Source organism: Aethalodelphis obliquidens, unplaced genomic scaffold, assembly GCF_003676395.1.
Source record: "Aethalodelphis obliquidens isolate GAN/ISIS:26980383/991018 unplaced genomic scaffold, ASM367639v1 scaffold58, whole genome shotgun sequence".
Classification (NCBI taxonomy): Eukaryota; Metazoa; Chordata; class Mammalia; order Artiodactyla; family Delphinidae; genus Aethalodelphis; species Aethalodelphis obliquidens.
Window position 1 is genome coordinate 10,999,676 of NW_020838002.1, and position 14,297 is coordinate 11,013,972.

The window sequence follows — 14,297 nt, forward strand, 5'->3', positions numbered from 1 at the left end:
ATAAACAATCACAAGTCTTTGTGGAACATGTTTTCATTTCTTTTGGCTGGATACCTAGGTGTGGAATTTTTTTTTTTTTTTAATTGGGGTATAGTTGCTTTACAGTGTTGTGTTTGTTTCTGAATTGCTGGGTCATATGGTAAGTTTATGTTTAAGCTTTTGAGAAACGGCCAAAATGTTTTCCACAGTGGCTGCACCACTTTACACTCCCACCAGCAATGTGAGAGTTCCAGTTGCTTCACAGCCTCACTCCTTATTGTCTGTATTGTGATTATAGCCATTCTAGTGAGCAGTGGGCTCTCATTGTGGCTTTTCTATTTGCTTAATGGCTAGTGATGTGGAACAGCTTTTCATGTGTTTATTAGCCATTCATGTATCTGCTTTCTTTGGTGAAACGTCTTTTCAGATCTTTGGCTCATTTTTAATTGAGTTGCTTGTCTTATTACATCGTAAGAATTCTTTATATATTCTAAATACAGATTTCTTATCAGAAAATGATTTACAAATATTTTCTCCCAGTCTATAGTGAGCCTTTTTATTTGCTTAATGTTGTCTTTTGAATCACAAACATTTAAAGTTTTGATGTTCTAATTTTATCAGTTGTTTTTTCTTTTATGGATTGTTTTTGGTATCAGATCTAAAAAATCTTTGCGTGACCCAAGGTCATAAAGATTTTTCTCCTGTTTTCCTCAGAAGTTTTATAGTTTCAACTCTTACCTTTAGGTTTATAATCCATTTTGAGTTAATTTTTGCATATGATGTGAGGGTCTAAAAATATAATTTTGCATGTGCATATCAAATTGTCCCAGTATCATTTGTTGGAAAGACTATTTTTCCCCTTGTTGAGCTGCCTTAACTCCTCTGTAGAAAATCAATTGACCATAAACGTGAGGATTCTATTTGCCTGTTTTTACACCAGTGAAAGTTTCGTAATTGGGTAGTTTCAGTCCTCCAAATTTTTATCAAAATCATTTTGGCTATTCTGGGTCCACTGTATTTCCATGTACATTTTGGGATAAATTTGTTAATTTCTATAACAATGCCGGCTGGGATTTTCATAGGGATTACATTGAATCTATAGATCAATTTAAGGAGAACTGCCATCTTAACAATGTTGTCTTCCAATCCATGAACATGGAATATCTCCTCATTTATTTATAATCAGTTTCTCTCAGCAGTGTTTTATAATTTTCAGTGTACAAATCTTGCAGTACTTTTGTCAAATTTATTCCTAAGTATTTTATTGTTTTTGATGATATTGTCAATGAAATGTTTTTCCTTAATTTCATTTTTGGATTGTTTCTTGCTAGTACATAAAATGCAGTTGATTTTTTTGGTGGTTCTAGTTTTAAAACATGGATTCTTCCCACAGGATCATTTCATCTGGGAATAAAGACAGTTTTAATCCTTTCTTTCCAATATATAAGCCTTTAATTTTTATTTATTTAGCTTAGCCTATTGCACTGGCTAGAACCTCTGATACAATGCTGAGTAGAAGTGGCAAGGGTTAATATTCTTGCCTTATTCCTGATCTTAAGAGGAAAAACATTCAGTCTTTCACCATTAAGTATGACATTAGTTGAGGTTTTTCATAGATACCCTTTGTCAGGTTGAGGAAATTCCTTTCTCTTCACAGTTTGTAGAAATTTTTTTTTTTTAAATAGTGTGCTTGGGGCACACTATCACCTATTCTGCCCTTTTAAAAATTAATTTTATTTATTTATTTTTGCTGTGTTGGGTCTTCGTTGCTGTGCGAGGGCTTTCTCCAGTTGTGGCAAGCGGGGGCCACTCTTCATTGCGGTGCGCGGGCCTCTCACTATCGCGGCCTCTCTTGTTGCGGAGCACAGGCTCCAGACGCGCAGGCTCAGTAGTGTGGCTCACGGGCCTAGTTGCTCCGCGGCATGTGGGATCCTCCCAGACCAGGGCTCGAACCCATGTCCCCTGCATTAGCAGGCAGATTCTCAACCACTGTGCCACCAGGGAAGCCCAGAAAATTTTTATCTGGAATGGCTGTTGGATTTTACGAAATGCTTTTTCTGCATCTATGGAGATGATCATGTGGTTTTTGCCCTTTATTCTATTAATATGGTGTATTACATTAATTCATTTGGATATTTTAACACACTTTGCAGTCCTGGGACAAATCTCACCTGGCTGTGGTGTATAATTTTTTAAAAATATGTTGCTGGGTTCAATTTGCTAGTATTTGCTAAGGATTTTTCTGTCTATCTTCATGAGAGATATTGGTCTATAGTTTTCCTTTCTGCGATGTCTTTGTTGGCTTTGGTATCAGGATAATACTGGCCTCTAGAATGAATTGGAAAATGTTCTTTTCTGTTCTCCGAAAAAGTTTGTGAAAGATTGGTATTTCTTCCTTAAATATTTGATAGCAAATTCAGCAGTGAAATCTTCCAGGACTGGGCTTTTCTTTGTGAGAAGGTTTTTTTTTTTTTTTTTTGCGGTACGCGGGCCTCTCACTGTTGTGGCCTCTCCTGTCGCAGAGCACAGGCTCCGGACGCACAGGCTCAGCGGCCATGGCTCACGGGCCCAGCCGCTCTGCGGCATGTGGGATCTTCCCGGACCGGGGCACGAGCCCGTGTCCCCTGCATCGGCAGGCGGACTCTCAACCACTGCGCCACCAGGGAAGCCCTAAGTCTCTGCCTTTTGATTGGAGTGTTTAGTCCTTTCAAACTTAGTTTAGTTACTGATAAGTTTTTTGTCCATTTGTTCCTCCGTTATTGCCTTCTTTTGTGTTAAGTAGTATGCCATTTTAATTCCATTGTTGTATTTACTATGTATTCCTTTTAAAAAAATAGTGGTAAAATACTTAAAATTTACTATCTTAACCATTTTAAAGTGTACAGTTCAGTAATGTTCAGTATATTCCCATTGTTGTGCAACAGATCTCCAGAACTTACTCATTTTGCAAAAACTGAAACTCTATACCCATTAAGCAATAACTCCCCATTTTCCTCTCCCTCAGCCCCTGGTAACCACCATTGTACATTCTTTTTCATGCATTTTGACTACTTTATTTTTTATTTAAAAAAAAATTTTGGCCACACCATGCGTCATGCAGGATCTTAGTTCTCCGACCAGGGATTGAGCCCATGACCCCTACATTGGAAGGGCAGAGTGTTACCCACTGGACTACCAGGGCAATCCCTTGACTACTTGAGATATCTCATATAAATGGAATCATACTGTATTTGTCTTTTTTGTGACTGGCTTATTTCACAAAGCATAATATTCTCTGCTTTCAATTCTTTTGGATATATATCTAGAATTGGGATTGTTGGGTCACACGGTAATTCTATTTTTAATTATTTTGAGGAATTGCCATACTGTTTTCCATAGTGGTTGCACCATTTTACAGTTTCACCAACAGTGCAAAGCGTTCTAATTTCTCTACATTTTTGCCAACACTATTTTCTGGTTTTTTGATAGAAGCCATCCTGGTGGGTGTGGGGTGATATCTCATTGTGATTGATTTGCATTTCTCTAAAGATTAGTGATGCTGAGCATCTTTTCATGTGCTTTTTGGCCATTTGTATATAATCTTAAGAGAAATGTCTATTCAAGTTGTATGCCCATTTTAAAATCAAGTTATTTGGGTTTTTCTGTTGTTGAATTGTAGAAGTTCTTTATGTATTCTGCATATTAACCCCTTATTAGATATATCATTTGCATTTACTATATATTTTTAAGTTATTTTCTTAGTGGTTGTTCTAGGGATTACATTACAATCTATTTGAGATAAATACTAACTTCTGGTAAAATATAGGAATTTGTTTTTGATATAGCTCAGTTTTTCTTCCCCTTTGTCTAATTATCATATCACATTTATATATGCTATAGACCCCCAAAATATAGCAATATAATTATTGTTTTACATAATTTTATTTCTTTTACAAAGTTAAAAGAGAACACACACACACAGTCTTTTATATTTACTCATATATTTACCTTTTCAAGTGCCTCTCCTTATCTTTGTGTAGATTCAAATTACCATCTGGAATCATCTGAATGATTGCCTTTAATTCTTATAAAGCAAATTTTCTATTACTGAATTCTTCCCCTTTGTTGGTGGTGGTGGGGGATATCTTTATTTCATCTTTGTTTTGCTGGATGTAGGATTTCTGGTTGACAGTTGTTTGTTTAAATTCTTGTAGCATTTTGAGTATATCAGCCCACTGCCTTCTGGCTTCCATTGGTGTTATCTGTTATTTATTATTTGTTTTGTTGTTCCTCTATATATGATGAGTTGTTTTTCTCTAGCTTTTTTCAAGACTTTCTTTGTCTTTTAACAGGTTGGCTATGAAGTGTCTAGGTATAGATCTTTTTGTATTTATCCTCCTTGGGATCTGTTGAGCTTCTTGGATCTGCAGGTTGTCTTCCATCATATTTGGAAGGTTTCAGCCATGATTTCTTCAAATATTTTTCCTGTCCCTTTCTCTACTCTCCTTCTGGCATTCCCATTGCACATCAATTGTTATACCTGATGATGTATGGATCTCTGAGGCTCTGTTCATTTTTCATTCTTTCTTCTTTCTGTTCTTCATGTTGGATACTTTCTATTGCTCTATCTTCAAGTTCACAGATTCTTTCTTCTACCTTCCTGAGTCTACTATTTAGTCCCTCTAGTTAATTTTTCATTTGTTATTGTACTTTACAACTCCAGAATTTTTTTTTTCATTGTGGTAAAATATACATAAACTTTACCATTTTAACAGTTTTTAAGTGCACAGTTCAGTGGTATTAAGTACACTTTGTTGTGCAACCATCACCACTGTCCATCTCCAGAACTTTTTCATCATCCCAAACTGAAACCGTACACCCATTAAACAATAACTCCCCATTTCCTCCTCCCTACAGCCCCTAGTAACCCCTATTCTACTTTCTGTCTCTGTGAATCTGATAATTCTCCATACCTCATATAAGTGGAATTGCCCAGTATTTCCCCTTTTGTATCTGGCATAATGTGTCACTTGCATAATGTCTTCAAGGGTGAAAGCTCTCTTCTAGGTTGCGTTCATCTTGTTGTATCCCCACGTGGCCACAAACGTACTTGTTAGTATGGGCAAAAATGCTGTTAGCTTTTTCCTAATTCAGGGCCTGGATGTCTTTGTTTCCGTCTCTCCTCACCCCAGTCCTTCCTGGTCACCCCAGAAGGCCAGTCATAGAATCAGGGGATTCTGGGATTAGGCCCATCGTCCGACCATCTTTCTCATCTCCTTACAGTTCCTAATGGGCTGAGCCCACTGGGTGGGTCCAAGTCCCCTCAGAGCTGAGGCTCCGTAACTATTCCACCCCTCCACCAACCACAGGGAATCCCGTGTTTTGGAAGATTTTGCTTGCTGAAATACCGCATTTATGAAGATGTCCTGTTTTCATTATTTATTAGTATTAACTGCCCACTGGAGCTTTTGGCCAGCATGAGGAAGCCAGTACCACCTCCTGGGTAGGAAAATGTCTCAGTTACCGGAAAAACAACAGCATGGTGAGCCTTTGCCACCTGACTGAGGCATATGTAGGATCTGTGGAGTATTGAAAATAGTGGACAGTCGCCCATTACTATTTCTGTGCTTCCTGGGGTGGCCTGGGCTTACTCTCCTGGGTGACCCCTGCAGCTCAGGGACATACACACGTGGAGCTAAGCTTGGAGCCAGACTTCTTGGTACCCAAGGTTGTGCTCTTTTCATTTAATTAGGCTGATTTCTAAACCTTTTTACCCAATCTTCCCATGCCCCCAAACCATCAAAGGTGACCCACTCTCTTCAGGAACATACCTTGTCTCCTGGCCGAGCACTTAAAGCTCATCATGCTCTGTTGCCTACTTGCCTTTTCACGCTTCATTGTCCCTCCTCTCCCAGATGACTGCTGTGCTCTTAGCCACCATTCCTAGTGTCTCTTGAATAACTGCAGGTGCGAGTGCTTGACTGGGGGCACCTGCCTTACTCTCCCAGCTGGAAGCCTCTCTGCCCACAGGCTTCAGCCCTTCACTGTCTGCACACTCGTGTGGTCCTTAGCACGCTCCGCCTCACCATGTGGATCAGGGCAGGCCTGGGCTTTACCCTTCTTGTGCCCAAGCTGAGGAGCCAGCATTTGAATGCAGGTTCACCTCCAGCTCAGCACCTCTCCAGGCCTCTCACCATGCGAACGGTCCTCCCTATGATGGTCATGAGGCACTGGCATTTGTCACTATGTTCTTGTTTTTCAGTTGGGGAAAGATGTGTGGGCCCAGCTTGAATCCCATTTCCCAAAAGATTGAACCCTTGCTGTTCAATCTTTTCCTTATTACCCCAAAGTAATACTAATGAAAGCTTTAAACTTTCTTTTATTAAAAAGACTGATGAAGGAAATGGCATTCCCCAACAGCAGATGAAAGCACTGTACGTATCAGGCAAGTTCCCAGAGGCAGCAGTGGAATCTTCCCATTAATCCTGCTGACCTTCCTGAGAACCACCAACGGGTGCTGGCTGAGAGTAGGGATAGTGCCAAGTTTACACTTGGGGTCTGGTTCTCGGCTGCCTGCTTAGCGGGGAGAGAAGGCCCAAGGCCTCTGTGCCACCCAGCATCCCCCGCCCATGGAGAGCAGCAGCTGGAGGCAAAAAGCGGCACCTTCCCCTGGATCCTGTATCTCCCTTCCTGCTCCCCTTTCTAGAACATCTAGCTTAGCGTGATTCAAACTGATAAATATTTTGTAAATTGCCAAAAGCCACCCTTTGCTTTGCTGTACATCCTAAAGAGAGACGGACACAGCACCAAGTTTAATAGTCAGCAAAGGCCGGTGCTTCCCCTCCCTCCTCTCTTGTGGCCCGAGCCTTTCTTTGCAGATGTTATTCCTGCTTCAACCACATGGATTCATAGAAACTGAGGCAGAGGGTTGAAGGCACACAAGCCTGAGTTTCCTGCCCCTAGTGCCTTTTCGTGCCCAAAGTTAGCGTTTGAAAGCCATGAAGCAGCTGCATCACTCAGAGGGTCTAAACCTCTCCATGCAGGGGGCGCGGAGTGGTCTCTGGAAATGGTTTGCTATTCACTTGACCCGGAAAATGCCACAAATCATGCAAACCCAGAGGTTCATACCTTCCTGCTCACTTCAAGACCCATGAAACTGCCCAGCCCATCAAGGGTATGTGGACCCGAAAACTGGGAATGGCATCGTTTGCAGAAGCACCGTGCACCACGGTCCTTACACTGGCTCTACTTCCGACAGGGGCAGGTCTCACCCTTACAAAGCTCCCCTACTCAGAGTAGAACCAGAGTGAGGGGCTGGGCGTGGGCTGAAGTGACTCATCTACAAACGTGGAGGTTTATTTCAACAAAACATGAAACGAATACATTTGACTGAAGCTCCTTGCTCAGCAGGCTGTGCGTACATCGAATGCTCAGTAAGACAAGTGAAGGCTGCTTTGTGACCGAAGTGAGCAGACAACATGGTGGTCCTAGCTCAGGCGAGTCTCAGCTGATACATCGCTCACCCTCCTCCTGCCTTGGTGACCTCGTGTGTGTGATGGGCCGTGTCTCTTCCTGACTTCTCCATAGGAAAGGGCCCTGTCCAGGTAAGACCTAAAGTGAGGCGCCCTGGGGATGGGGGGGTGGTGAGCGTGGCCAAGTTCTAGAGACTAAATGTATTCCTTTAATGTGTCATAATTTTGTTGGGGGCTGGGGGGAGGTAAACAAGTGTCACCCGCCCTCTGCCCCGAAGGAATGCCAGGGCAAGCACAGGACTCCACACCACCTGCAGGTGTGTGGAATTTTATTTATTGTAAAAAGTGCAGAGGAATTATCTGGTCAAAGGTGAGTCCACGCTTACTGGGTAAGCGAACACCAGCAACAGTGGACGTGCTTCCTGGACTGAAAATTGTTCCCCACCTTCTCCCGCCCTTCCTGGCTTGGATGGCGCCGAACCCCCGCAGCAGGGCAGCCGGGCCGAGGCTCCAGGCTCCTGGGGGCAGGTGGCAACCCATCCAGCCGCACGGTGCCCATCTGCACAAACAGTTCCCGAGGAGAGGAGTGGAGCTCCTTCTTGTGCGTGAACTGTAGGGTTAAGGCTCAAAACCGTAGCTCGTACGGAAGTGTTCATACTGCTGCTTCTCAGACGTCTTAGTGATTTCCCCCTTGGTCATCAGTGACAAATGCTGCTAAATGCAATTAGCTGCGCTGTAGGAACTGGATGCTGCCCCAGCCCTGATCACCTGCCACTCTTGCCTTAGGGACACCGACGGGGGGATCGGTAAGCTCTCTCCTTGGATAAACTGGCTGTCGAAAATAAACTCTCCATCACCCAAGAGGAGGCCAGGGAGGGACCCGTGGGCCTGGAAGACAGCAGCACCATGATGGGGTTGTGGATAACCTTAAGGTCACATGGATTCTGTGTTCCCTGGAAGCCTCCCCAAAGCGGGGAAGGCCAGTTCCCAGCGCCGAGAGCACTGATGTCACCAGGGCTCCTTTCCGTGGCTGTGGGGAGACCGGCTGTGCCTGTGTACATTCAAGGAAGAGACGAGACCCAAAGTAAGTAAGAGTGTCAGCTGCTAGAAGAGTGGCCCCAGAAACACAGACGATGGCCCTGTAGGCACCGTTAACCACCTGTAACTATCAAAGCTCCAGGCTTAACAGTAACAACCTCCTGCGTCCTAAAAAGAGAGACTGGCTGGCCCGCTCTCGCTGTCGCATGGTGACTACTTTCCATCAGTGACGGGAAGGGCAGCTCCCCTGGGCCCCCCTCTGCCCACTCGGGCTACGGCACTGCCAGTGGGGCCCCCGGGCATCTCAGCTAGCCGAGCAGCGGCACACGGGGCGGTGGCAGGTCAACCGTCTCTGCGCTTGTTCTGAGAAGGGAGCCCCAGGGCGAGGCCCCTAAATCGGCGACAGTGGCTTGGTCTCTGCTTTCTCTGCTTCTTGGGTCGTGGTTTTGCCCTCATCTTTGAGTTCCATGGAGCTTGCAGAGTTCATGCTCTAATTTTTCTTCACAAGCTGGGTGCCTGGTGTGGACCGGGCTGAGTGTGGGGTAAGAAGCAACAGACCCGAGGCTTCCTCCTCTCCCCACGCCTGGTGCTGGGCCTATGGCCTCAGCCCTGGCCCTCCTCTGCTGCCGGTGGCTGCAGGCTCACAGGGCCAGGGGCGAGCGCGGGCTGCTGACTGCCTGGCAACAGCTCCCACTTCCCGGGTCCAGACCAAGGGGCGGTCAGGACAGGAGGGTGGCCCTGCTGGCGTGTGGTAAGACCTCTTGGTAGGTGCTTGTACCCGTCATTGCCTTCTTAGGTCCTGGGCAGGGAGAGAGGACTGCCGTCACAGCCAGGGTAATAATAAATACTGAACGGGGTAGGTGTGACTGGTGGGCTGGAGTGGGGGCTTGTGACCCTACGTCCCAGTATGTCATGCGTAACCTGAAAACATCGAGGGGAAGCAAAATGCCACTTTGATTCCAGTGCTGGTCTCGTGTGCCTTCTAATTACAGTGGCTTCAGGTGTGAAAGGCAGCTCTAGCCCTTTTCTCCGGAGGCAGGGCAGGGGTGGGCAGGAAGCTCTTCCTACGTTGACGGGGAGTCCATTGTGGAGAGGATCCGAACGACTTCTGCTCGCTGAGTGGGCGAGATGTGCTGGGTCATGTGGACGATGGAATCCATGGCAACCTCTGGATTGGCCTGTACCAAGCTGGAGGGGAAGATTCGGGACAGTGAGGATGAGAGAGAGGCAGCAGTGCCTAGATCAGGGTAGCTTCAGAACTGCCCAAGAAACCTGCTCCCAGAGTCCACTGCGGACCCTGCAGTCCCTGCCTCACCTGATTCATTTTCCTACGTGAATAATGTCCCCAGCAGCAAGATACCACACGAATTTCTGAGATACCTCAGAAAGTGAGGAAGTAACCTCAAAAAGCAAAACCCAAAACCCCGATGGGGTCATGTCACAAAGATAGTGGACCCAGCCTGAAGGTGCTCCCACTGGCTAAATCTGGGACATGTGAGGCATCAAAATAATGAATTACAAATCATTGAAAAAAGACATTCACTAGTCTACACCAATAACGAATATATAATAAATGGAGGAGGAGAGAGGACTTTTGCTTACAGGAGAATTGGGGTGGTGAGATGTGATTGTGCAGAGGAGTTGGAACACTGTCATTTTGCAACCTCACTGTAAAGACTGGATCAGGGACTTACCTGGTGGCACAGTAGCTGAGAATCTGCCTGCCAACGCGGGGGACACGGGTTCGAGCCCTGGTCCGGGAAGATCCCACATGCCGCAGAGCAACTAAGCCCGTGCGCCACAACTACTGAGCCTGTGCTCTAGAGTCCGCATGCCACAACTACTGAAGCCCGTGCGCCTAGAGTCCGGGCTCCACAAGAGAAGCCACCGCAACGAGAAGCCCGCGCACCGCAACCAAAAGCAGTCCCTGCTCGCCACAACTAGAGAAAGCCTGCGTGCAGCAACGAAGACCCAACGCAACCAAAAATAAAAATAAATTAATAAATTAAAAAAAAAAAAAAAGACTGGATCAGGCAAGAATCATCCCTGGATGCTAAATCTAGGTGGAAATTCTGATGAGCAGGAATCTGCATGGCCTTGGAGTGTCTCTCCTCAGACTGCTTATTAGGTTCAAGGGGGTGGGGAAATCAGGAATTACACAGTGGAGAAGCTGAGTAACAGCTTGATCAGGTGATGGAAACTTAACACTGGGACAGGCAGATGACATCACGTGCCTCCAGATACGGTACCCTGTGAAGGCCAGATCGTCACGGATGTAATATTCTGGCTGCAAATGCACAGCCTGAATCTAATCGTGAGGTAACATCGACAAACTCAAAATGAGCAATGGTCTGCAAATGGTGGTTTAGATAAAATGTTCAACTTATAAAAATTAATCATTGGGCTTCCCTGGTGGCGCAGCGGTTGAGAGTCCGCCTGCCGATGCAGGGGACACGGGTTCGTGCCCCGGTCAGGGAAGATCCCACATGCCGCGGAGAGGCTGGGCCCGTGAGCCATGGCCGCTGAGCCTGCGAGTCCGGAGCCTGTGCTCCGCAACGGGAGAGGCCACAACAGTGAGAGGCCCAAGTACCGCAAAAAAAAAAAAAAAAAATTAATCATTTTACTCTGGTTATGTAAGAGAATATCCCTATTAGCAAAGGCATGCTGAACTATTTGGGGGTAAAGGGCCATGATGGGCCATGACATATGTAACTTACCCTTAAATGGTTCAGAAAAAGAAATATATACACACACGCGCGTGCACACACACACACACACACACACACATATGCGTATGCTTACTCTTATATAAAAGAGTAAGCACACACACAAATGATATATCAAAAAGGGTAAAATGTAAATACCAGGCACATTTGGGTACAGATTTGTTCTCTGTACTGTTTTCAGTTTTGCAGTTTTTCTGTAAATGAAATGTGTCCAAATAAAAAGTTTTAAAAATGTCCCCAGCAGCCTCCACCACCCAGCCTGTGGAGAAGACGGAAGCCTCTAGAACACAACTAACTCTTGGCTGGGGGAGGGGAGGAGGTAGTTTCCCAGGAAACTATGATGCAATCAGCTTTTCCTCACAGAATCATTCATCCGGTTTGAGTATCTGCATTTGGAGCGAATAGCTGGGCACAATGAACTAAGCCGTCGTTACTAAGTGCCCCTGGGGACCAGCAGCTGAGCAAGAACTGCGCTTCAGGGCTCCTCCGATCTGTGGGTCAACCACAGCCGTCTCAAACAGAAAGGGACACAAAGACTATGAGGCATCATCACCTCACCGTTTGTCCTTGAGCCGCTCATCCCCGAGAAGTGAGCCCCACTTCTACCCAGGAGCACCCCCACCTGCCCCCGCGGCTCTCACCTGCGGATCTGCTTGAGGACGTAGTCTCTGCTGATATACTTGATGTTCTCCTCTATTACCGAGCGAGCGCCATCTTCCTCTGTCAGCTGCTTCTCCAGCCATTCCACCAGATCCTTGTTGTTGTCCCAAACGTAGGCCTGCCAACAGACGACGCCTGCTTGGACACCAGGGCCCAGGCCAGGCTGGACACCCTGACTAGTCTACATCTGGAAAGTGCACTGCAAAAGCTTACTCAACGTAAAGAAGCCATTCCCAGCTCTCCATTACTGTTGGCTTTGCAGGAGGAGGAAGCAGGCCTCAAGGCAGGAGCCTTCCTCGTCTTCCCTGCCCTGCTTTTGAAGTGTCCACCTGGGCCCCCCAGAGGCATCCGTGCTCACACGGACGCTGGTCCCGTCCCCCTACCTGTTCCACAGAGGCTACGGGAATTTAGTCCCCTGACCGATTGTTTAGTAAAGTGCAGACTGAGAGGGAAATGCTGTTTACCTGGTGTTTCTAAAATGAAATGTGTGCTTCTTGAGGAACTGAGTCACGATTCCTAAATTTAAGTCTGTAGTCCCAGCAGGGTGTGTGGCAGGTGAGCAGCCTGGCTGTGGAGGCCTCCTGCCATAGAGCTGGAGGAGGCCAGAGGTGAGGGGAGTCCTGCCGCGGGTCGGAAACCTAAACCCCAGTTCGCTTTCTGTGAGAGTTTTCCGAAGGGTCAGGATGTCCATCACCCTGAAAGTCTCAACAAACCACCTCTCACCTCCTCCTTTCAAGATCATTTAGCTGAGCATTTCCCAGGTAGTTGACTACATAATAATTCAGGAGTGTGTTAGAAACCTAATAGCCTTCTCCTGGCTCTCGTCTCCGCTCATTTTCTTTACAAATCATTTAGGAATCGTTTTGTTAATGGTTTCCGGAAAACCAAGTACCGCCATTAGGGCTCATTCATATTTATGTCATTTTGTTTGGGTAATTAAACACAAAGCTCGTCATTTAAAGGTGCGCTGTCCTCCTCTGTTATCACTAACCGAGTCAAAGTCAGAATGCCAATGAGTTTGGCGCTGTAATTTAATAGGTGGGTGCGTTAGGGAGCTCGGCAGGTGGCTCAGGAAGGCTGGATTCCAGCAGAGGCGCCCGAGCCACGGCTGGGACCCCAGGGCCTGCAAAGCACGGAGCTGCGTTCTCAGTGCCCGCCAGAGTCGTCACGCAGGAGGAGACCGGGCGCTGTGCTGTTTCCTAAGGTTCTACTTCGGGCCTTTCAAAATAATGGTTTCTTTTCAGACTCTCACTTCCCCATCTCCACCTTGGCCAGCGAGTTCCCGGGGCTGCTTGTTTATTACATGTCCTGTAACTGACGTCCACCTTTCTAACAACCCTTAAGGAGTCCTTCACAGTTGAAGGATTAAGGAGCCCCAGGATTAAGGATCAGCAACGTGCCTTTTCTAGTTCTTTTGTCCAGTTCTTTTTCTTGCTCCAAATTTGTCCATCTGTTTGTAATCACTGACAAAAAGATCAGCTCTCCTGGTCAGGGTGGTGCGGCCCGGACAGTGCGAAGCTGAGGGGGCCTTCCCACCTCTCCGTGCTGCGCGTCCTGCCCAGCACCTTCGAGGCTGAACGCAAGCGTTTTGCACATCAATCTCTACTGACAAGGGTGGCGGTGGTGGTGTTTCCCACAGTGTGGCTGTCTTAGCTCCCACGTGCCAGCTCCTGCCCACCCCACATGTGGATGGGTGCGCCTGCACTCCTAAGCACTGCCCCTGAACTCCGACATTTCCATCTCCATCATGGTAATCTGGACTTCTGCACATGCCCTTACTTATGAGGATTTGGGGTGAGGAAAAAAGAAAACAATGCGTGCTTCTTGGAAAAAAAAAACTAGATTTACCCAAGAATCCCAAAGCCTTTAGTTTAAGAGAATATTTAATACTCTTATTAATCATTTTTAATCCGTTTGCTTTTAATTAAGAAACAGCATGATGCTTTCCTATCAACATATGCCAGGGAGCAGATTAATTGTGGCTTAAGATAACTCGCCTTGATTGGTGTAATGTATTAGCTAACGAGATGCCTGCTTCTAACGATGCTCAGACACTGCACTGGAAAGCCAGCTGCCCTCCAGAGAAAACTCTTCTGCTGTCCCCTCCTGTAGCCAGAATACACTAGGTATTTAAATTAAACATTGAAAAAGTTCCCAGACGGAATTAAAGCAGCACATTCCAAGTTTTTGAAAATATAGGCCCCTTATATGAAAGATTTGCTGTTCACTCAATACGACTGGGTGATGACCACCAAGTCAAACCCTGGTCAAGTTTTGACCACAGCACAGAGCACACGAAGGCCACGGGGTCGCAATCCTAGCCAACAGCGTTTTTAGCAAGAATCAACAAATGCAGGCGCCGCGGCACCACAGGTTTTTTGCAACAGACCTGGGAGGGTTTCCTCTACTGTGTGAGCGTGCTTCCCCCATGAGGGTCAGCGAG

At 46.2% G+C, this 14,297-nt stretch overlaps 1 protein-coding gene across 11 annotated transcripts in view; it reads right to left on the reverse strand.

Annotated features, from left to right (window-relative positions):
* Window positions 1-1,281: 1,281 nt before the first annotated feature.
* ACACA (acetyl-CoA carboxylase alpha) overlaps window positions 1,282-14,297 on the reverse strand; it is a 239,721-nt gene continuing 226,705 nt past the window's right edge. For 9 of the 11 annotated variants that reach the window (XM_027087346.1, XM_027087341.1, XM_027087340.1 and 6 more), the window contains 2 exons: window positions 11,836-11,972; window positions 7,294-9,656 (listed from right to left, as the gene is read on the reverse strand). In XM_027087346.1, the coding sequence (XP_026943147.1) occupies window positions 9,533-9,656; window positions 11,836-11,972 (261 nt within the window). In that variant the 3' untranslated portion in view covers window positions 7,294-9,532. Of the gene's footprint in view, window positions 1,384-7,293; window positions 9,657-11,835; window positions 11,973-12,708; window positions 13,675-14,297 lie in introns of those variants that run through there. The other 2 variants (XM_027087339.1, XM_027087347.1) reach the window with 2 other exon arrangements.